Here is a 24,941-nt window from a genome sequence, read left to right as displayed (position 1 = left end):
TAGAAAACAAAGAGATGGTTACCAGAGGGAAGGTGTGTGGAGGGATGGGTGAAACAGATGATGGAGAGTAAAGAGTACATGTGGCATGATGAGCACTGAGTAGTGTACAGAATTGTTGAGTCACTATATTGTACATTTGAAATTAATATAACATTATATGTTAATTATACTGGAATTTAAAAATTTTCTTAACTTAATTAAAAAAACAAATATAGTACCTCTGCAACTATTAGTGGAAATCTAATTTATTCTGAAATAATAATAGTAAGTGGGTTGAGATGCCTCAGTCTCCTCACATGGAATCCTAGACCTATGCTTCCTTTACTGCTTTGCTGCTGAAAGCAAGTATTTTAAACTATGAAGGCATCAAAATTATGTTTTTTACAACACATAAAAACCTTTTTCTGTATAACTGAATGAGTGAGATATAACTTACAGTTTCCTAAAAATACCATATTATAAAAAGCTGAACTACTTTTTAAAAAAAATTAATGTTTATTTATTTTTGAGAGAGAGAGAGCCAGAGCAGGAGCAGGGGAGGGGCAGAGAGGGAGACCCAGAATCTGAAGCAGGCTCCAGGCTCCAAGATGTCAACATAGAGCCCAAGGTGTGGCTCAAACTCACAAACCAGGAGATTGTGACCTGAGTCGGACCGAGTCGGACCGAGTCGGATACTTACCCGACTGAGCCATCCAGGTGACCCTACACTGAACTACTTTTTATGTTTATTTCTTTTTTTTAAGTACATTAGTATTTTGACTATTTGAGTATATCAACCATAAACTAAATAGAATATGCATAGCAATTTCAAGTGAACACTTAGTGAGAATAGCAGAAACTTAATTGTTCTTTATTTTCCCACTCACATAGCATTATTTGCCAATTTTGTGTCAACGAATGTTCTAGCAATACCATCTCTCCTCTGTATAATTTAGAGGTTATGTATAATGTATGCTCTGGGCTAGTGTAAGTATATATCAGAAATAATTTAGGATTGCTATGTAACTGGTTTCTCCTTGACTTTCACACAAACCTTCATCCTTAATCTGGGCAATACAGACAATAAAACACACGAACACTGAATGGGACGATGAAGAGTTCACTCAGGAAGGAGTATGAATGCAGCTTTGTAAAAGTTACTATGATACAGCTACTTGCATCACCTTCCTCTTTTGCTTAAAATCCTCAGTGCTGATTAAACATCCCTGATGTACTAAGCCTAATTTGAAAATGCCTTTTAAAATTTTAGTCATATTCCTGATTTAGGATAAGGTTCAGAGGAAGGGAGAAATTGTTCATTCACAGAGCTAATAACACTCCACCTTTGTATGCTAGGAAAGGTTTTAGGGTTGTTTATCCATTTTCCCATTTGATCTTTATACCTAACCCATGAGCAGTATACTGTGACTACTACCAGAGAAGTCAACTGATCTGAGAGGTTCAATAACTTGTCCAGGCTTGTGCAGTAGTTAGATGGCAGAGTCAGACTCCTAAGTCACTCTGAATCCAAATCTGCTATTCATTCATCATGCCCACATAGTGAGGCCACACTCAAGGACTAAGCATTCAGCATAGGGTGGCCACAATTTAAGGTAATGTCAGTAATAAGCAGGATAATCTTTAAAACACCTGACTATATTTAGCAAATTCCTAGTTGAAAGTTCCCTATTCATTTCCCCAAATGTGATGAGGCTCATGTAAAACATAGAAAACACACTCCCACCTTTGGTATTTATATTTTAAGTTAGCAGGATAAATATAGTTTCCCCCTTTTTTGTGTGTATTCTTTAAATTGAGAAAATAGTCAACTAAACACTGAGTGATTGATTTACCATTAGGCTTGTTATTGTCAGGTAGTACAGCTCTAGATCTACGGGTTCTTTGTCAAGAGAGTTTACATACTGTTATAACAAGTGGCCGAATCCTATGTGCTCCACTGGCTTACCCAACATGCCTGCGTCTCCTTCGTATGTCTCAATGTCATTGCATAGTCAGGTCAAATAATGTCATTGGCCCTGGCTTTATTGCTCATTGTTTTCCTCTAAAGCTGTCTTCTCTCTAATTGTGCAAGATGCCTTCACCCTAATATTATGCCTAATTAACTGTTTTCAGAAAATTTTCAGTGTTTTTCTGGTGTGGGAAGAGGTCTTCTATAGAAAGCCTTTCTAGTTCTATACTGGTGAGGAGCCCAAGGTGACAGCTATGGCGTTAAGGCCCTTCAGCCTCCTATGGTCCAGCTCCACATGGTGCATTGAGTGACTGTTCTTTAAGATGCATGCCAGTGGATAAACATTCCTAGTCTGGCTGGGTATTCACTGATCAACCCAGTCTTCCCATCCCCCTCATACCTTTAGGTGTTGGAAACTAGGAGTGACAACTAGTTGGTGAAAGTGATACAAAAAGCCATCCCTTCTTTCCTTCTAGTGGACTTTGTCACCAGTGGCTCTGTACGCTAGTGGTAAGAGTGTTCAGTGTTAGTATCCTTGTTCGTTCTATGGACAACAGAAGCAGTGAGCTTTGAAATCCACATCCTTGTTTGAATCACTTCTTCAACACTTTACGGGGAAAGTCACTTAAACTATGTAAATCATGTCTATTGTGTCTGAAATGGAAATGATCTTTTACATCATATACCTATGATGCCTGAGTGTGCATGTTTGCTTGTAGATACATACATAGATACAAGATCTTGCAATTAGCTGCCCACTTGTTCTCATTTACTTTATGAGATCCAGATACATTGTATACATTTATATTTAGGAAATATTTGATTAGGAAAATGTTAACTCTAACTCTATGCTGAAACACCATTTTTGCCTGCTGCTGAAAAACCACACTCAGACCCAAAATTTCTTCCTTAGTTTTAATTTGGCTCACCCACTCCTTTAGTTACCTTATAAAAGATAAAACAGGTCAAAATATTATCTGGGAAGCACAGATGAGAAACACAAAATTAGCAAATGTTCCCTCAAAGAATGTCACACATGTAATGAATACTAACATGAATCTCCATATAAAATGGTTTTGCAGTTATTTTTAAACTTTGTCTCTTTGATTTACTTTAATTGATATATTCATTCTGTTAAAGGAAGTTTGGAGAAAATCCAAAGATATATAAAAGCTCCCATTTTGCTTAGTTCTCAGAGCTCAATTTCTTTAAATTAGATCTTCTTGGACTTCAACTAGATCTTTTAATGCCTGCAAATGTTTTTGGCTTTATAGAATGAAGCCTCAAAAAACTTAAGTTAGTGGGGTAGCATACAGATTCAAGATTTGAAAAAATCATATTGAAAATAGCCAAATTTTCACGTTAAACTATAAGCATGGCGCAATTCTTTTATAGTTTTAACTGAATATTATGTCCTTTTTTAATACTTTCATAAGCATCTTCAAATGTGCTGCAAAATTGTTTTGTCTGCCAAAAAATAAACCGAATTATTCTTATCTCCTGCAGATATGGTTACTACACTGTTATATAACTATGTGTTGATACACAGAATAGTATTTATATTAGACAAAAAAATACAAACAACCTAAAGGTGCAACAGTAAGATGAAATAGTTAAATAAACTATAAGGTACCAATTTGATGCAGTATTCTGCACCTATTAACCAATTTGGTTTTGGAAGGTTAATGAGACCGGAGAAAGCTCATAATGTGCTATTAGATGACAAAGGCAAAATTCAAAACCCTGTATTTTTAGTAATAATAAGTACAGTTCTAATTTTTGCTTTATGGCTCTAATCTCATTTACCTATATATCTATATTTCTGTGTATACTTAGGTATATGTAGTTATTGGTAAAATTGGGAAAGAATTCATCCTTCAGAGGTGGATTTATAAGTGATTTTAATTTTTTTAACTAGAAAAAGTAATGTGTATTTTATTTACTTTTTATTTATTTAAATTCAAGTTGCTTACCATATAGTGTAGCATTGGTTTCAGAAGTAGAATTTAGTGATTTATCACTTACATATATATAACACCCAGTGCTTATCCAAACAAGTGCCCTCCTTAATGCCTATCACCTATTTAGCCCATCCCCCCACCCACCTCCCCTCCAGACACCCTGAGTTTCTTCTCTGTATTGGAGAGTCTCATATGGTTTGCCTCCTTCTCTCTTTCTATCTTATTTTTCTTTCCCGTTCTCTATGTTCATCTGTTTTGTTTCTTAAATTCCACATGAGTGAAATCAACGATATTTGTCTTTCCCTGACGTATTTCACTTAGCATAATGTCCCCTAGTTCCATCCACACTGTTGCAAACGGTAAGATTTCATTCTTTTTGAGCCAAGTAAAAATCCACTGTGTGTGTGTATGTGTGTATGTGTATGTGTGTGTATCTATCTATCTGTCTGTCTGTCTATCACATCTTTATATCCATTCATCAGTCAATGGACATTTGGCTCCTTCCATAATTTGGCTATTATTGATAGCATTAGAGTGTGTGTGCCTTTTTGAATCATGATTTTTATGTCCTCTGGATAAATACCCAGTAGTGCAATTGATGGGTCATAGAGTAGTTTTATTTTTAATTTTTTGAAGAAACTCCACACTGTTTTCCAGAGTGGCGGAACCAGTTTGCAGTCCCATCAGCAGTGCAACTGCTCCATCCTCACTAACATCTGTTTCCTAAGTTGTTTATTTTAGCCATTCTAACAGATGGGAGGTGGTATCTCATTGTGGTTTTGATTTGTTTTTCCCTGATGATGAGTGATGTTGAGCATCTTTTCAGGTGTCTTAGCCATCTGGATGTCCTGTTTGGAAAAGTATCTATTCAGGTCTTCTGCTCTTTTCTTCACTGGATTATTTGTCGTTTTGGGGTGTTGAGTTTGGTAAGTCCTCTATATATTTGTGGATACTAACCCTTATCTGATAGGTCATTTGCAAATATCTTCTCCCATTCCAAAAGGTGCCTTTTACTTTTGTTGATTGTTTCCTTTGCTATGCAGCAACATTTTATCTTGATGAGGACCCAATAGTTCATTTTTGTTTTTGTTTCCCTTGCTTTCGGAGACATGTCTAATAAGAAGTTGCTGCAACCAAAGTCAAAGACGCTGCTGCCTGTTTTCTCCTCTAGGATTTTGATGGTTTCCAGTCTTACATTTACGTCTTTCATCCAGTTTGAACACATTTTTGTGTATGGTGTAAGAAAGTGGTCCAGTTTCATTCTTCTGCACGTTGTTGTACAGTTTTGCCAGTACCATTTGTGGAAGAGACTCTTTCCCATTGGATATTCTTTCCTGCTTTGTTGAAGATTAGTTGGCCATTCATTTGTGAGTCCATTTCTGGGTTCTGTATTCTGTTCCATTGATCTCTGTCTAGTTTTGTGCCAGTACCATTTTGTTTGATGATTACAGCCTTGTAATAAATTTGTCGAAGCCTGGAATTGTGATGCCTCCAGCTTTGGATTTCCTTTTCAACATTACTTTGGCTATTTGGAATCTTTCATGGTTCCATACAAATTTTAAAATTGTTTGTTCCAGCTCTGTGAAGAATACTTGTGTTATATTGATAGGGATTGCATTGAATGTGTAGATTGCTTTCAGTACTTTCTACATTTTAACAATATTTGTTCTTCCAATCCGTGAACATGGAATGCTTTTCCATTTCTTTGTGTCTTCTTCAATTTCTTTCATTAAGCTTTCTTTGGTTTTCAGCATACAGATCTTTTACCTCCTTGGTTAGGTTTATTCATAAGTATGTTGCAGTTTTTGATGCAGTTGTAAATAGGAATGATTCCTTGATTTCTCTTTCTGGTACATCATTATTGGTGTCTAGAAATGCAACTGACTTCTGTACATTGATTCTATATCCTGTGACTTTGCTGAATTCATGTATCAGTTCTAGCAGTTTTTTTGTTGGAAACTTTTTTGGGTTTCCCATATAGAGTGTCATGTCATCTGCAAAGATAGAGTGTTTTACTTCATTCTTGTCAGTTTGTATGCCTTTTATTTATTTTTATTGTCTGATTGCTGAGGCTAGGATTTCTAGTACTATGTTGAACAACACTGGTGAGAGTGGATACCCCTTTCATGTTCCTAACCATAGAGGAAAAGATCTCAGGTTTTCCCCACTGAGGATGATATTAGCTATGGGTTTTTCACATATGGCTCCTATGATGTTGAGGTATATTCTTTCTATCCCTACTTTCTGAGGGTTTTATCAAGAAATGGTGCTGTATTCTCAAATGCTCTTGCTGCATCTATTGGTAGGACCATATGGTTCTTATCCTATCTTTTAGTAATTTAGTGTATCACATTTATTGATTAACAAATATTGATCCAGCCCTGCAGCCCAGGAATAAATCCCACTTTATTATGATGAATAATTCTTTTAATGTACTGTTGAATTCAATTTGCTAGTTTCTTTTTGAAAATTTTTGCATCCAGTTTCATAGGGATATTGGCCTATAATTCTCCTTTTTAGAGAAGTCTTTGTCTGGTTTTGGAATCAAGGTAATGCTGGCTTCATAGAATGAGTTTGGAAGCTTTCTTTCCATTTCTATTCTTTAACAGTTTGAGAATAGGTATTAGGGGCGCCTCGTGGCTCAATCGGTTAAGCATCCGACTTTGGCTCAGGTCATGATCTCACAGTTTTGTGGGTTCGAGCCCTGCGTTGGGCTCTGTGCTGACAGCTCAGAACCTGGAGCCTGCTTCAGATTCTATGTCTCCGTCTCTCAGTCTCTCACTGTCCCTCCCCCATTCATGCTCTGTTTCTCTCTGTCTCAATAATAAATAAACATCAAAAAAATTTTAAAAAATAGAGAATAGGTATTAACCCTTCTTTAAGGGTTAAGAATTCCCCCTTGGAAACCTTTTGGCACAGATTTGTTGGGGGAGTTTTGATTATTGATTCAATTTCTTTGCTTGTAATGGGTCTGTGAAATTTTCTATTTCTTCCTGTTTCAGTTTTGGTAGCTTATATGTTTCTAGAAATTTGTCCATTTCTTTCAGATTTGCCAGATTGCCATTTGCTATGAAGCATTCTCTTATAATTGTTTGTATTCTAGGGTGTTGGTTGTGATCTCTTTTTCATTTGTGAATTTACCTGTTTGGGTCCTTTTTTCTTTTTGATAAGTCCAACTAGGGAGTTATCAATTTTGTTAAATCTTTCAAAGAAACGGTTCTTAGTTTTGTTGATCTGTTCTACTGTTTGTTTGTTTGTTTTTGAAGTTTATTCATTTTTAAGAGAGACAGAGAGTGAGAGAGAGAGAGAAAGTATTAGCAGGGGAGGGGCAGAGAGAGAGGGAGACAGAATCTGAAGCAGGCTCCAGGCTCTGATTAGTCAGCATAGAGCCTGATGTGGGGTTCAAACTCACAAACCACAAGTTTATGACCTTAGCTGACATCAGATGCTTAACCAACTGAGCCACCCAGACACCCCTCTATTGGTTTGTTGTTGTTGTTGTTGTTTATGTCATTTATTTCTGCTCTAATCTTTATTATCTCCCCTTTTCTGCTGGCATAGGCTTTATTTTCTGTTCCTCTTCTAGCTCCTTTAGGTGTAAGGTTGGTAATGTGTTTTTTAAAAAATAATTACTGATGAATGGAATTGTAAATTACCTTTCTAATAATACAGAAAGTTTTAGAACAGTTAAAAATGAAAGTACCATTTTTCAATAATCAGTCTATTTCTGACAATAGAAATCTGTTCTTAGGGTTCTTGGATTGGAGGAAACCACTAAATGGTACCGGTGCAGGTGGTTGTGATTCTTTACCTCCATCATGACCAACATACTCTGCACATCAGAGAGGGTTTGCTTGCCCAAAATGCATTTAGTTTTCTGAATTTGATATTAGAACATTGATTTGGCTTATTATGATTATATTTTTAGATATTATCACACCATTTTTGACATGTTGCTCATAGAAAATAAAGCAAAGAATCATTTATATTATTTGTATTGTACTTTTTTCATAGTAATAATAGACTAGCTAATTTTTAAATAGATTAATGCTGAATAAAATCATTCTAGCTATGAAGAGTTCAATGAAAAGGATAGAATCTAAGAACGTTGCTGGGTGTTCTAGCGTGTAACGCTTCAGAAGCATATTTTGAAAAGATGGAAGTAGTGGATGAATATATAACATTTTCATATATACCTGCAAAATCTGGCTTCTAAAAACAATAGTATAAGAGATAAGAAACACAATGATTTATCTTTAGTATATAAAGTATCATCTAGAAATAAATGTCCCTCTTCACCAGATATAGGCTTAATGGTTCTATCTACTGTTTCAGTATATCTTTTATGTGTTTCAGTGTTTGTTTCTAGAATGTCAAATAAATGTGTAAAATGCCAACTCAAACCTGCATAATCATGGCTAGTTCAGTAATTTGAATCAATGTATCCTAGTTGATTTAGAGGTTAGTTCACAGGTACATTATTTAGCTTCTAAGGCAAAGAACAGGATAGATTTGTTTGTTTGCTTTCTTATCAAGTATTGTAAATGTTTGTTTTAAAAGGCAATCAGGGTCATATAGCAAAACTCAAGGTTAACTGAGGATTTTATTTTCAAAGAAACAAAAAGAAAAAGCTTTCAACTTTAAAATTAAAGCATTGAACATACAAGAAATTATTTTAAAATGGATTTCCACTGAATTAAGTGAGTAAATGAATAAATGAAGTAAGATGGATAAAGAAGAAGATAAGAGCTAAGGGGAAGGAATGATAAGAAGAGCCAGCTAGAATGTTCGACTGGGAGGAGAAATGAAAAAGGAGAGAGGGAAGGCTAGAGGAGACTGAAGGTAAATAAAATGAGATATTATAAAAACAACTTTTAAGTAAATGAGACAAATGGATGATATAATTATCAGTGATATGTAATTATATACATAAAACATATAATTGATTATAATTATATCAACACCTTATATTTTATGCCACTTTTTAAAAAATCTTATCAAGCACTCCTACGTATATTATCCCTTTTTTTTTTAATTTATTTTTGAGGGCCAGAGAGAGAAGGAGGTACAGAATCTGAAGCAGGGTCCAGGCTCTGAGCTAGCTGTCAGCACAGAGCCCGATGTGGGGCTCAAACCCACAAACCGCGAGATCATGACCGAGCCAAAGATGGACACTTAACCGACTGAGCCATCCAGGCACCCCTACTATCCCTTTTAGAATCCTCATCACAACTCTGTTAGATAAGTATCTCCACTCTAACAAATGAAGGGAAAAGTCAGAGAATATGAATTGTCTATCATCACTAACAATAACAAGAACCATTAATAGTATTGATATTAGCAGCAATAAGAGAGGAGGAGCAACTAATAATTGTTGAGCACCTATTATGTGCCAGTCACTATGCCAAAAGCATAAAAGTATGTGACCCTCACAACTCTGCTTTGAAGTAATTGTTATTATCCATAATTACATGAGATGAGTTTGAGGTCTAAAAATTTTAATATCATGCCCAATACTGAACAGAGACAGATCCAGAATTCCAGCTGAGGGAATCTGACTCCCACGTCTTACATGACTTCACTATAAGTCTCAGAGATGACATTTAAACCCATACCTTCTAGGGCACTTGGGTGGCTCATTCGGTTAAGTGTCCAACTCTTGGTTTCAGCTCAGGTCATATCTCACGGTTTGTGCTGTGTCTCTCTCTCTCTCTCTCTCTCTCTCTCTCTCTCAGTCTCTCTCTCTCTCTCTCTCTCTCTCTCTCTCTCTCTCAAAATAAATAAATAAACTTTAATTAAATAGGTGAATAAGTAAATAATAAATAATTCCATACCTTCTGATTCTATACCTTATGTTCCTTCCATAAGGACAGAAAGAGAAAGGCTCACACCTTACATCCAGGCCAAACCACTCCCCACCCCTTTACACAATACTATGTGTCCATATCACTCACTTTGTCACTGCTGAGCTGGCCAAATTCTCCTTGCCCGACGCATGCCCAGGCCTTGTGATGACAGAATCTAACCTGTCCCTAACGACATTGCCATCATTAACCCTTTTGTTTCTATACTTAGGTGTAGAAATCCACAAATAAACCTGTCTTCCCTTAGGACCCACATGTTTTATGGTTCAGTTGTTCAATCAAAGTTGTTCATGTAAACAGAGTAGTGATAGAAAAAGAAGATTTAGATACCTAAATTTCAAAAACGTCCCATTGTTTAGATGAATTTAACTAGAGATTCAGAAGTCCTCTTCCTTGGTTTTTACACAATAAGGAGAATCATTTATATCCCCAGATAAGGCATATAATCATGGGATCATCTCTGAATTAAAGGTATATCATTTTGCTCCCCAAAAAAGACTGAGACTTTGAACATGATGGGGCAAGTTTTCCAGGTGTCAGCTATGCTGCTGGAAAGAAGATTTTATTGTGGGCCCAGTTGTACTATGGAAGGGGGAAAGGAGTACCTAATGTGGAACCAGGCAATATATATCCTTAGTCTACAGTTTACCACTAGTTTTATCTGTGAAAATAGGCAGCTCATTTCTCCTCAGTTTCCTCATGCGTAAAAGAAGTATCAACTAAGATCCTTTACAAATCTAGCATATAGTATTACTTTCTGCCTAATTATCTGTATAGGGAGGGTGGTGGGGAGAAAAGAAATATAAGAATAGGAATTTAAATAAGAATGAGAAATAAAATAAGTCCATTAAAAATTCATAGCATGGGGCGCCTGGGTGCCTCAGTCAGTTAAGCATCCAACTCTTGGTTTCAGTTCAGGTCACGATCTCATGATTTCATGAGTTTGAGCCCCACATCAGGCTCTGTGCTGACAGTGCAGAGCCTGCTTGGGATTCTCTCTCTCCTTCTCCCTCTGCTCCTTCCCTGCTCAGTGTGTCTTTTTATCTCTCAATATAAATAAATAAACTTCGAAAAATGGTTTTTAATTTGAAGCATGGTAAATACTTTATAAGATATAATCATTAAAACTCTGTTTTAAAAGAGTTCTACCTTCAGAAGTAGGACTATTTGTTTGTTTGTTTTTTAATGAAAGGCCCAATTAGAGATTTACTTTATCATGATACCCACTTTTGAAGAACAATTAGTGTCTTGTGGGAATCTAAGACTTAAAGATTGAAAAGTATTGGATTTTGAAGACCAAAGGCATATCTGAGAAATAACAATGTTTCCTTTCAATGTTATATGTTTGCATAGTTTCACTTAAAGAGTGTCCTTCTTTTGACAATTGGTGATCCATGTTCCTGAGAAATGAAAAGAGATATATTTTATGCTAGATAATATTTCCTTTAATACATGCAGAGTAAACTTTTCATGTAACTTCCTTTTTCTAGCTGACACTTTTTGCTAATTTATTGCAAGCTGAAAGATAAATATATGTATATGTTTATGTAATCTTGAAAGCATCTCTCTGGTTGTAAATTGGTAAAGACACTACTTTCCATCATTTAATTCTCTCATGTATAAAGGAGTAGTTTTACCCTTTGAATGCAAAAGGAAGATATCTTTTAAAACTTCTCAATGACATTTTCTAACCTGATTTTTGTTTTTTAATAATGTATTCCAGGCCCTGCTTGACACTCAAAATCTTTTGCGTGCACAAATCGCAAATTTTACATTCAACCTTGGATTTTCAGGAAAATTTTACCATACAGGTAAGAAAAGGAGGTTAATTTTTCTCAAAACGCCTCTCTGACTACTCTATTTAAAAATAAGATAAAAAACAGAGAGGAAGTCAAGCGGTAAGAGATAATTAAATACAGAGAACAAACTGAGGGTTGTTCGAGGGGAGGTGTTGGGGGGATAGGCTAAACGGGAGATGGGCATTAAGGAGGCACTTGTTGGGATGAGCCCTCAGTGTTTTATGTAAGTGATCAATCACTGGGTTCTACTCCTGGAACCAATTCTACACTGTCTATTAACTAACTTGAATTTAAATAAATAAATTTAAAACAATAAATAAATAATTTTTGACCCCTTTTCTAACACTTTTCTACATTCCATGTCTCTTTTCTATTTTATTTTCTTCATAGTATTCAATTCAATTTAGCATGTCATTTTTTTCATGTTTATTTACTTATTTTTGAGAGAGACCGAGCACGAGAGGGGGAAAGGCAGAGAGAGGGGGAGACAGAATTTGAAGCAGGCTCCAGGTTCTGAAATGCCAGCACGGAGCCTGACACGGAACTCACATCCAAGAACTGTGGGATTACAACCTGAGCCAAAGTTGGATGCTTAGCCCACTCAGGTGCCCTTTAACATATCATTTTTCACCTTTACAAAATACTTTTGGTTTGAACATTTATTCATCATGTCATTATCTATCGGCCTTCCTTTTCTATTGAAGCATAACTTACATATATAAAAGTGCAACAAGTAGTAAGCGTGGTGCTCAACGAATTTTAACAAACCAGCATGCAAATCAAGAGAGAATACTACCAAAATCCCCACACCCACCCAATTTGTGATTCGTCACAGTCACTAGCCTCTCTCAAAGAAAATGACTGTCCTGACTTCTAATATCATAAACTAGTTTGCATGGCTTTGAAATGTGTGTAGAAGGAATCATACAGTATGGGCTCTCCTGCATCCAGCTTGTTTTATTAACCAACTGAGCCACCCAGGCGTTCCTGTTCAACATTATTCTGATTTTACAGATATTATTGTGTATAGTTGTAATTCTTTCATTTCCATTGCTTTCAAGCATTCCTTTCCATGTAAATGTTGGGTTTTTTCTAGTCTTTGGCTTTTTTTGAATAATTATGTTAACATTTTTTACCTGTTCTTCAGAGATCATAACTATTTTTTTCTGTTGGTTATCAACTAGGAATAGAATTTTTAGTTATATAGCACACTTATAGCCAATTTAGTAGAAAAAAATGCCAGGTTTTCAAAATGGTTGTACTGATTTACATTCCCAACAGTATATGAGTTTTCCTGTTACTCCACATTCTCACTAACATTTGATATTGTTTGTCTTTTTAATTTAGCCTTTCTGGTGAGCATGTAGAGATATTTTATGGTTTTAATGTACATTTCTCTCATGAGCAGTGATATTGAGCTTATTTCATGTATTTATTGGGCACTTAGAGATTCTCTTTAGTGAACTGAGATTTTTTTTGTTTGGTTGCATGCTTTTTCTTGTTGATTTGTAGAAATTCTTTATATATTATTTTTTCCTTTTTTTCTTTATATAATCTTATGAATCCTTCATCAGTTTTATGTGTTGCAAATACATTCTCCTATTGTGTGGGTTTCTTTTCACACTCCTAATGGTGTTTCTTGATGACCAAAAATACTTAATATACTCTAGTTAACCTTTTTGTTCCTTTAGGTAGACTTTTTGGCTTTTAAAAGAAATTTTTGCATACTGTAAGATCATAAAAATATGTTTCTATGTTCTGAAAACATAAATCTCAAATCTATCTGGAGTTGATTTTTTCATATGCATGAGATAGAGGTCAAGATGTCTTCTTTTTCCCATAAAGATATCTAATTGGCACCAAGTATTAAGTGACCATCCTTTCCCCACTGCATTATGGTTCATCACTGTCATATATATCCATATGTGTCACCTCTACACTCTCCTGTTCATTGGATCTATTTGTGTAAATCACACTATCTTGTTTACTGTAACTTTATAATTAATACTAATATCTGCTAGTGTAAGTTCTCCAGTTTTATTCATCTTCTTAAGGATTGCCTTGGAAATTCTTGGCCCTGTGCATTTTCATATAAATTTTTAGAATCACCTTACCGTTGTCCACAAAGAAATTGCTAGAATTTTTATTAGGACTGTATTAAATCTATTAATTTGGGGTAGAAATGCCATCCTAAATAATGAGTCTTCCAATCCTTGAATACATCTAGGTCATCTTTAATTACACTTGATAAAACTTTACCGTTTTTAGATTCATTCTTTGATGAGGTTTTTTGATGCAGTATCAAGTGGTGTCTTGTTTTTTATTTCATTTTGCATTTCTTTGTTGAAAGTATGTAAAAATACAGTGTTAATTTTTTGTACTGATCATGTATCTAGCAACCTTGCTATGTTCACTTATTAATTCTATAGTTTGTAGGGATTTGGGGGGTGATTTTCTACTTATACAATCATGTAAATTTTGGATTCTAAAACTGTCCTTCCTTTCTGAGCCTTACAAATTTTTTTCCTTACCTATACTGCACTAAATTAGATCTCCAGTACAACATTAAATAAAAATGATGATGGTGACACATGTCTGATTCCTGACCTTAGAGGAAATCTTTCAGTAGATTTTTTTCCTATTCTCAAGGGGAATTCTTTCAACAGACCATTTTTTAGACACTCTTTATTAGGTTAAAGGAGCTCCTCCTATTCTTAGATTGCTGAGTTTTATCATGAGCAGGTGCACTTTGTCTTTAAATTATATATCTGTTGCATCTCTTCTCTTACTAAGATGAACACTCCATGGAGCCTTTACTGTTTTAACACCAGCAACTAGAACAATGACTATTGAAAATGAATTAATGAACAAATGATTGAATGAAAGTAAAATCACATTTAACTATTAGTATTTATATGAAATAAGAGCAGAGAATAAAATTTTATCACATTGCATTGTGAAAGAAACTCACTTTAAATATTAAGAAGAACTAGAAGCTTTCTTTCCCAAACAAAATAGAAATAGAAATAAGAAAACACTTCTGGCAACTTATGTTTTGCCTAATGCTGAGTGCCAAAGATTGGCTCTAGCCATTACTCTTCTTCCTTTTGGCTTCTGAAAGATTTGTCCTCTTCCCCTAGTTGGACACTTCCCACAGCTCACAGTAAGAATGGACACTACCTTAGCCAAAGAAAGTAGAATACAGGAGAAAGCTAAGGCCAAGGCTTGAAAGACTCTTGTTATCTGCATATGATACGAAATCCTCCACAAAACCTTAGCTAGGCTTATTGAAAACCGATAAAGTCATTTTTTAGTAGGAACCAATGTAAAGTTTAATACTCTAAATCTTTCAAAAATTAGATATTGTGAAGTTTAATTGAATTATATTGTCTCTCTTTCTAAATGAGTAATTCTTTATCCTATTAAAGATCCTATTTTATTCTATCTCAAAGGGAAGGATAAAAATACCACTATCATAATAGTAAGACTTTCTTTCAGGAGATGGTTCCATCTTGCTTGATATATTTTAGTTTTTGAAGGCTTTGTGGATTTTTTGAGAAATAAAAAGATGAAGGTCAAAAAATCATAGTTCCCTTCTAGTAAGCAACACCATTTTCTAGGTACTTAGCTAAGCATTTTTTGTGTATCTTCTCAATGAATCCTAGGAGTTAAAGAATATGTTACCTTGTTTTCTAGATAAGAACATAGAAACTTAGAGAAGTCCAAGGTCATACAGCTAGTTAAGTGCCAAAAGTACTCTTAACTTTAGGTCAGGCAGAGCCCAAGTCTTATGCATTAGATAAGTTGTACTTTTATTATTCCATTGGCAATCCTTGATAAAGGAAGCTGAATGGCAAAAGGTTCCTTCCCCTCATCTGTAGGTTCTGTAGGTTTGTATATTTCCCCAAACCATGGAGAACCAACAATCTTGGTAAATTCTAACTATACTGCAGAATTAATTAACAATGTGAAGGGCAATATTATATTGAATTTGTAAATACTGACCTTATTTCTAAATTCCATATTTGGTCAATGAATGATAGTTAAGGGCCCTGAATTTGGAGTTCTTTAATCTGGGTTAGAATTTAGAGATCATATGGAAAGATACCAAATGTCCATCAATCAATGATGATTTTAAATATCATGGTAGGAAAAACTGAAGATAAAATACTGAAGAGATATGTTATTTAAATAGATACAAAATAAATAATAACTTGCAATAACCTTATAAGATTTCAGGATAGTTTGGTAACAATTTAAGAAACGACACTTAGGGGCATCTGGGCCGCTCAGTCGGTTAAGCGTCCAGCTTCAGCTCAGGTCATGATCTCATGGTTCGTGGGTTCGGGGTTATGTAGGGCTCTGTGCTGACAGCTAGCTCAGAGCCTGGAGCCTGCTTTGGATTCTGTATCTCCTTCTCTCTCTGACCCTCCCCTGCTCCCACTGTCTCTCTCTGTCTCTCAAAAAACATAAAAAACATTTTAAAAATTAAAAAAAATTAAAAAATAAAAAAGAAATGACACTTACAATCGAGGAATTTGACTTCTAGTTCTCTCTTCCTCCCGTTCAAACAAAGGTGGGCAAAGTCAGGAGATAAAAAGGTGGCAAGAGCCCAAGGCAGCCAATCACAGCTATGTTTCAACTGCTTTTTATCATAACGTTTAAGGTAATAAGCAATAGACAGTTATTCTTAGTATAATTAATTCTGATATAAAATATCAGAGTAGAATTAAGTAGGATTAAGTGAAATCAGATAAGAAAGAGTTATAAAGAAAAGGGAAAGGCATATATTTATGCCCACTATGAATTTATATAAATATATCAAAGGGCAGACATCATTTGTCTAATTCTTGCATGATTCAAATGTACAAATATTTTAATAGCAGTTTTCACCATGATATTCAGGAAAGGACAACAAATGCCTGAACTATCTTTCCAAAGCTACCTTTCCACTGTCCTGATAAATAAACTTTGTGTAAAGTCCAGCTAGAAAAATGAGCAAAGGTGAGATGATAAGAAAGATGCAGGCAAAGATAGGAGTTATAGGGGACATGGAGTAGTAGGAGGGGTGACTTTTCATAATCTAGGAAATCTCATCTCCTTCTACCCATCTCCCTCCCTGTCTCCAGAGGAGGTGAAAGCCAGGAATGAACTGATTACTAAGAAACCCATGGGACTTATGCCTCTTTTCAATGTGGGATAGTAAAACTGCAATAAGTAACTGATTGTAATCTCTACTAATATGGTGTCCTGAGGACATACAAAATGTTAAACAGGAGTTGACTCTCTTGGGTGTAAGTAGAGAGGTAAAATGTTTCTTTACCAGGGCCAGCATATTTATCACCTAAAAGGTAACAGGACTCAAAACCCTACAATGATTGAGGTCATCAGAGATTCTAAATCCTGACTCCATATTCCTATTCCTTTGCATTGCTCTCTAGAAGTCTTCCTTGAGCTGTAAAATAATCACTCAGAAGCCCCAAGCTGGTGACTCATTAATCAGCCAGTCATTGGTCAATTCAAGACCAATTATGATGGCTTGACCACTATGTCACATCTGCCACATAACACACAGGTGAGGCCTTCTACCATACTCTCATGCAGTAGCATTGTGGGAAAAAATAAAACAAAACTCAAGGAGACCTGAAAAAAGACACAAGGAGAGCAAGAGTAGGAAATATAAAAAGAAAGGAAAAAGGCATTTAGATTACCCAATATGTGCCAGGATTATAGTGCCACTTCCTCCCAAAAAGAATGAAATAGGTATTGTGATCCATCTTTTTACCTACATAAATATAGACATTAAGGGCTTATGTGACTTGCCTACAATCATACAGTTCAAATGTGTTGCAACCTATAAATAACTAAAAACTTCTTGACTCTAAAGGCTATCCTTGTTCCACTATATTATGGTAACATGAGTGTGTAATGAAGAGGAAAAAAATTAGGACGATAAAACAAATTAAATTTAAAGGTGCCATTTAAATATAAAGAAACAAGTTCCTTTATATCAACAAGTATTTAACCATATGAAAGTGAAATTGAAGTCTGCCCATGTTGAAGTATTATGTTATTCTACTCATCCGACATTACTAATACTTGTACTTCCTATAAAAATTAGAATGAGTGCACAGCCACATTCGTCAGTCACTTTCTTTTTCCAGTAAATCATAGGATCTAATTCCATTCCTTCCAATGGCCACTGTCTTCCTTCTCTTGGGAACATGAATGGGCTTAGTTGGCTGAGCAGAGCAGCAATCCGCCCTCCTTCGTTAGCCTGTATGGCACTATGAAAACTAGTCATATCAGAAAAATGAAATTTTTGAACATATGAGAGAAGATTTTTTCCACACAGAGGGGATAACATTTGAAGAATCTACCATTCTGTATTCTAGGAGTTTATTAGATTCAGTGTTGTGGCTGAAATTTCAGTGTGGTTGCATAACTTTGTGATAATTAATATCATCTTATCATATGCCAGGAGAGAGGTGAGGCACCTTAGAGTGCTCTCATTTCGGGCTTTAGTAAAGAAACAAGAGAGTCCTTTCTGCCTCACGAAACTGTGGAATTTAGTTTCAGCTAAACTGCTGATCATGGAAAATAGAAGAAATAAACATGCCTAAAAAGGAGGAAATCAGAGGAATAACATCAGGGCTGACTCTCAAGGAAATAGGAGTTTCTTTTTGTTGTTGTTGTTAATGTTTACTTATTTTGAGAGAGAGAGCACACATGTGTGCACAAGCAGGGGAGGGGCAGAAAGAGAGAGAAAGAGAGAGAATTCCAAGCAGGCTCCACACTATCAGCCCAGAACCTGAGATGCAGGACTGATCTCACGAGCCCGGGAAATCCTGAGCTGAAATCAAGAGTCAGATGCTTAACCAACTGAACCACCCAAGTGCCCTGGAAATATGAGTTTCTTGATAGAAAATCTGCTTCCAAGAACTTGAGGAAAAGGTCCAGCATGAGAAACATGAGTCCATCAAGGACCAGCTTGGCTTGTTTTACTATGACTTCACCACTTCTCAGCCTCTTTTCTTCACTTTCATCCTTTCTCCTTTCTTCCCTTCAGTTTTCTCCAATGTACCCAAAACAGTTCCTACATTTCCTTTCCCCCCTGCCTTGTTTGTGCCTTAGTTTTCCCTCAGTACGGAGTAGCTTCTTCTCAGAGCTAATGGAGGAACCCAAATAAATTATGAAATTATTTCTTTGTGACTGTGGTGTCACAACCTATGTCAGAAGGACCTGCTGCAAGAGCTCTGCCACCCATTTCTTTACTCATATTCCCTTGATTCAATTCCTATTCATCCCTCCATTTTCTCCAAACCACAGGTTATATAAATACACTAACAGAGTTCCAATGTCCTTGGGAATGGTTGTGTATTTCCATTTTGCAGTGATTTTATACCTATGTCTCATGTTGAAAAACTTTTAAAAGAAAAACTTTTAAAAGAGCTTTGTTCCCCAAGGAACAGGTTTTCTTTTGCTACATTTCATGTTCAAAGCCTTATATGTATCAACAAGAGTAAATGGTGTCTTCTAAATACATATATGTGTGTACCTAATTGGATGGATGGATGGATGGATGGATGGATGGATGGATGGATGGATAGATAGACAGACAATCATTGTAACTGGAATTAATTGAATAATCTTTTTTCCTCCAAAGGAACTGAAGCAGAAGATGAAGGGGATGACCATCTTCTGGGGTCTGTGGATGATTTCTGGTGGTTTCCTCACATGTGGAGCCATATGCAGCCTCATCTCTTCCACAATGAGTCATCTTTGGTGGAGCAGATGATTCTCAACAAAAAATTTGCCTTAGTAAGTAACTCTTGATCTAAAAGTTTGCCTTAGTAACTCTCCTTGAATATTACATTGAACTAGTATACACTGACATTAGAACAGCTTGGTATTGTAGCCTTTCTGTATGTGACTTTTGAGTTTGTATGGGATGCTCAGTACTATGACTAATGCTTTGAGGGTTCTAATTTAAGAAAAACTTCACAAGACACTCACAAGACTTACCTACCAGTTTAGTCAGAGCTCATAAGACATGGCTCCCTGTCTAGAAGGAGCTTCTTGCTGTATCAGGAAGGCAAAATATACACATTAAAACAATTTTCCAACAAAATGAGATATCCCAGGACCTCGTACTAAACTGCACAGATATAAGAACCCACAGTTCAGAGAAATAAGTGTCATTGGGAGTAGCCAGGAAGAGGTACTTCTGGAAACTGGGCTGTAGGTACACCTGCAGTAAGAATAAAATCTACGTGCCAGGAAGACCTGAGTGTGCTGAGGCTGAGAGAGAACGCCGTGCAGGAGACCGTAATGGGGACACGGGGTGATGAAGACTGAGGCGGGAGCACATGGAAATGGGAGGAAAACCATCTAAACACATTGCAAACATATATGTTACAGTGATGGGACATTCACTTTGATACACACTTTTTTATACTGAAGGGTTCTTGTTTCTTGCCAGGGAAATTTACAGTAGAAGTTCTAATAAGTACAATGTATGAGAAAATGTGCTGCAAGAAGCAGGGATGGTATATAGTGATTAACAACCCAATATAGCATGTTTATTTCTGTCAATAATACTAACGGCACACAAACACTGGAGGATTCCAGACAGGCACTTGCCTATTTGGCCAGCATTCTCGCACCCTGGGCAGGGAGTGCCTTAGTGTAGGAACTGTATTCAGCTCATCACAGTATGGCAGCTACTATATCATGAAGGTACGCAGTAAATATCTGTAGCATAAATGATCAAAGCAACAGAAATTACCATTCCAAAAGGATTTGAAGTGTAATATATTTTTATCTGTTACAGCATTTTTTTCTTGTTTCCAAACCATAAAGCTGATATTACAGAGTTCATAAATTATTTATATTGTGAATAATTCTGAAACCATCATATCATGTTCCTAAGCAAATCCTACTAATTGTAGACTTATCCCAGTGTGTAAAATGAATTAAAATACACACACTGGTTCATTTAAATATGATTTTGTAAAACTTAAAATATAATTGCTCCCTTGACAAACAGAAAATATTTTACTGGAGATTTAAAGTCCTGATCCCATATCTAGAAATGATTGATTTCAAATAGAACTGCTCAACTTTGAGGCTTTCCACATATATGCCTTTCCCATCATTATAGTCCTTAAACATTATAGTTCCTAACGTTATATGTTCTTAAACATTATAGCGCTACTTCTTAGCATATTTCACCCTAAAATGACATAAGAGATTGTGGTTGTCAAGGGTTATGTCTCTCTTTGCTGGGCACCTGACCATGTAACTGTTAGCTTTCTGGCCAGTTAGAATTTCAGAGTACTGACGCTCACTTATCATGGAGCCGTATTCTGTGTAAACTGCTAGAGCCAAGATGTTCACATAGTTGATCCACATGGTACCCTACTTAAATATGTACAATAAAAAGTAAGAATTTATAAAATATATTTTTCTCTTGAGGATATAGGAGGCCAAACACTTAATGGATAGCATTAGGAGCCCATACTTGTCTTTGAACTTCAGTGACTGCCCAAAATAGATATACAGCTGCAAGTGCACCATGGGCATGCACTGATATTCTGTCAAGAAGATGAGAATAGTGCCCTCCATACTGATGTAATGCCCAGAACTCAGGCGACCCCCAAAAATGAACCACCAGAGTCCAGAGTCAAAGCCAAACAGCAAGAGTCATTTATTGCAGGTTCGAACCTGGGTCCTCTGCACACTCCAAGCTGGTGGAGCGGGGAGAGCCAGAGAGCCCCGTGCAGGTGGCTCACGTCCTTTTTATAGGCCGGCCCAAACAAGTCGGGGGCGTTCCATTGTTACAGCGCTTACATTGGCCAATATCTAAGTCCAGACATCCTGCATTCCCTGATTGGATCCCGCCACAATTTGAACACCCAGTACTCCCCGCCCCAATGTCGAGCCACATGGCTGACCCCACCCTACACACAGCGCCCCAAGCGTATGTACAGAAGCAGAACAAGCGGGAGCAGGTTAAGTTTCGGTTTGCCTAGGTCTAATTTTTAAGTTCCTCACAACTCTTAGGTTCCTCACTGATATTGTGAAAATGTTCTGATAGAATTTTCAAACTCTTGGGAGATGAAGAGCCTCCTTTTCCCCCCTAGAATATAAAGAGAAATAGTAAACAGCATGTAAGAGTGTGTAAACATTGTCACACTTTTTAATGGAGAGCACTAAAAATCCTATCTCGATGCAGCAAACATTAATTCTGTCATCTTCAAAAGTCTAAGACTTGCTGATATAAGCAACATTAATCAGCAAGAGAGGATGTGAAGAAGAAAATTACTTTTATTCTTTAATTTGTGGAGAAAGAAAGGAAATTATGAAAGAAGAAATACATAGAGTCAAAGAAAGTATCAATATAAGATTAAAAACAGAGAAGTAAGCAGGGAGGTTTTTGTTGTTTGTTGTTTTGGTAGCTTTAAAAAAGCTTGTTTATCAAGGCAGATGTGACGAATGACATGATATTAATTGCTATCTATATTCCTCTGCAGCTAGATAGTATCTAAATAATAGTATTCTATTATTACTTTAATGGATGGAACAATAAATGTTATGTTTGTACTTAAAACAAGTGTAAATACTTAAAAGTACATATAATGAGAGCAGATACGCACAGGAATTATATACATTTTTTAGAATTCTCAACTAAAAAGCATCATGAATTGAGTAATTCAGAACTGAAAGTTGGTCATTCTTTGTCTTAGCCCGGGCTCAGGGTGGCGTTCCTTCACTGAGCCCGCGTTGAGGCGCCAGTTGTCTTAGCCCGGGGGCGGGGCCTGCTCGTCCGCCCCGGCCGCTTCCATCCCAGGCTGGGACGGCACTTGCGGTGCGCTAGCTCGCCGGGTCTAGGCCGCTCGTCCCCGTCCCCGGCTTTGAGCGCGCCTCCGTCGCGGGTCCTTCTCCGGAGGGAGGGAGAGAAAAAGGGGGCAGGAGAGGGAGACGCAGAGAGTAAAGACAGCACTCACGGTTTCCGATCAGGCAAAAGAGAGAGAGAGCTTTATTCAGAAAACTATCTTTTATAAAGGTTTCAAGGCGGGAAAACAAAGCAGCTGACCAAGGTCAGTTAACAGATAAACAGGGAGAGTCAAATGAATATCAAAAGAAACGCCCAGATTTGCCTCAGCAATGCTGGGAAGGGGGGGAGTTAGCACTGAATAATCTGAAATACGGTTTTGATCTTTTGTGCACCTTGGCCACTCCAGTCTGGCCCAGCATGACAGACGCCAAAGTTATTTTGACCAGGAAATGGCAGTCTCCAGCCTCTAGATGCAAATCTTGTTTGCTGGTTCTCTCTCCGGAGAGTGATAATCCTTGCCTGAGGCAGACAGAAAACTTGGCGGCCCGACAATTCTTAACCTCCTCACTCAAGTGCCAAGCAAAGGACATTTTCTCCAAAATTTCATTCCTAAGTACAGCTTGACAACCCAAACTATGGTCCTCAAGGCAGCAGAGAACAGTCATGAAGGATCTTCAGAAACAAGGCCTCAACTTTAATGTTTAATCAAATATAGGACCCATGGATTTTTGTTTTGGTCAGCAAAGGACGGACAAGAAAAAAGACAAATCCAGGACCAGTCCCTCCCAGCCATAACCCCACGAAAGAGTATATGTAAAGTGATTGAGAGCAGTGATCGGCACCTCACAAACTGGTGGCGGCTGTTGTTTTTATCATTCTATTCACTATCAGAAAACTGCCATCTTCAATTTTTGCCTAGGCTCCTGGGAGGTGTCTAGAGTGACAGGTGAGAGGAACCAAAACCCTCAAGTTTAAAAGCTTATTCTGAATTGCTATGACACTTGGTTAACGTGAATTCTACACATTTTCTAGACATGTGTTAACTCTTTTACTTCCCATCAAGGCATTAGGGTTACAAAGTGGCTTTGCTGCTAAATTTAAAGAAGTTTATGTTTTTTATATTTTCTGTCTTATTTCCTTTAATTATTATAACAACCCTGAATTGTAATTCTATTCATTCTCACTTTTAGACAAGGAAACTGAAAATCAGAGAAATACAGTGACTCACTCAGGATTATAAAGCTTACTAGGGGTAGAATTAAGAGTAGAAATCCAGGTCTTCTAAAACAGCATATATTGTAACTGTCTAGGCTTTCTCACTAGCCTCTCAACCCAATTCAAAGGAGTAAGTCTAGATTTCCCTTCTGCCTGGTAACCCAAAGGAATATTTGGTAATTCTGATAACATAAAGGAAATTGAGAACTAGAGGTAGAACTCATAGGGCAACTTTTCCCTGAGGTTCCAAGAGGTCCCCTAAACTAAGATAGGCAGAGTTTCTAAAATGGTGGGAAAGGAGACAACTAAATCTGAGGACCTTTCCACATGAATGAGTTTATTTTATCACCTATAGATAGAAAGGCTACTTTAATTCAATGGAAATTATTCTAGAGGAAGTTTGGCCTCATCTGCCAACTCACTAGATGAAATAAGCAAATGCTTAACCTGTGCTAACAGTGGATTTCCAAACTGGGTAGCATCCTGCTTTCCTCCACTGCCTTGGAGGCTCTGAAGTTAAAAATGAGCATGAGTATTTCTCCCAGTGAAGGAAGGAACTGAAAGAACATACAAAGAAGCAATGTGCTGCTCTGAAAGCAAGTAGGTATTCAGATGAAGACTGGAGCTCATGGATAAAATTCAATATTCAAATGAGTGATTAAGTTAGAAAACATTTAAAGTATGTTTCCAACTAAGAGAATCTGAGACTATGATGTAACGCTCTTTTGTCTGAGTGTTCTCTATACCCATCTATAACCAAATATCTGTTATTTTCATTGAGTTCTAGCAAATACATCTGATCTATTTTCCTTTTGTAGAATTGGCCACTTCCTTCTCACAAAGGAATTTAATTTAGCTTTGAAAGCTCTAATAGCTTATTATGGAAGGTCAAGTAAATCCTTTAAGCAAACTTGCATTTGATGATTACAGCCACCAGGAAATACAGCTTTAGAGGTTGATTAGAAAATATTTTTAGTTGTCAAATATGGGCTGCTTCAGGTATTAAAATGAAATGTTAACAAGTGTGGGGTTTTTTTGGCAAGGTATCCATATCTGAAACAAGGAGTAATTATAACATTTGTTAATGACCTACAACACAGTTTGAAATATCTATTGTACAGAGGTGCCTAGATGGCTCAGTTGGTTAAGTGACTGACTTCAGATCAGGTCAAGATCTAACCTTTTGAGAGTTCAAGTCCCATGTCAGGCTCAGATCCTCTATCCCCACCCCACCCCCATCCCCGTTGCCCTTACCCTGTTTGTGCTCACTCTTTCTCTCAAAATAAATAAATTAAACATTTTTAAATGAAGCAT

At 36.6% G+C, this 24,941-nt stretch overlaps 1 protein-coding gene across 1 annotated transcript in view; it reads left to right on the top strand.

Annotated features, from left to right (window-relative positions):
• NDST3 (N-deacetylase and N-sulfotransferase 3) overlaps positions 1-24,941 on the top strand; it is a 162,694-nt gene that overhangs the window by 32,210 nt on the left and 105,543 nt on the right. Inside the window, 2 exon segments of the mRNA XM_029941596.1 lie at positions 11,497-11,584; positions 19,239-19,393. Of these exon segments, the coding sequence (XP_029797456.1) occupies positions 11,497-11,584; positions 19,239-19,393 (243 nt within the window).

The sequence above is a fragment of the Suricata suricatta genome, chromosome 1 (assembly GCF_006229205.1).
Source record: "Suricata suricatta isolate VVHF042 chromosome 1, meerkat_22Aug2017_6uvM2_HiC, whole genome shotgun sequence".
Classification (NCBI taxonomy): Eukaryota; Metazoa; Chordata; class Mammalia; order Carnivora; family Herpestidae; genus Suricata; species Suricata suricatta.
This window is presented reverse-complemented; position numbering and strand designations above follow the sequence as displayed.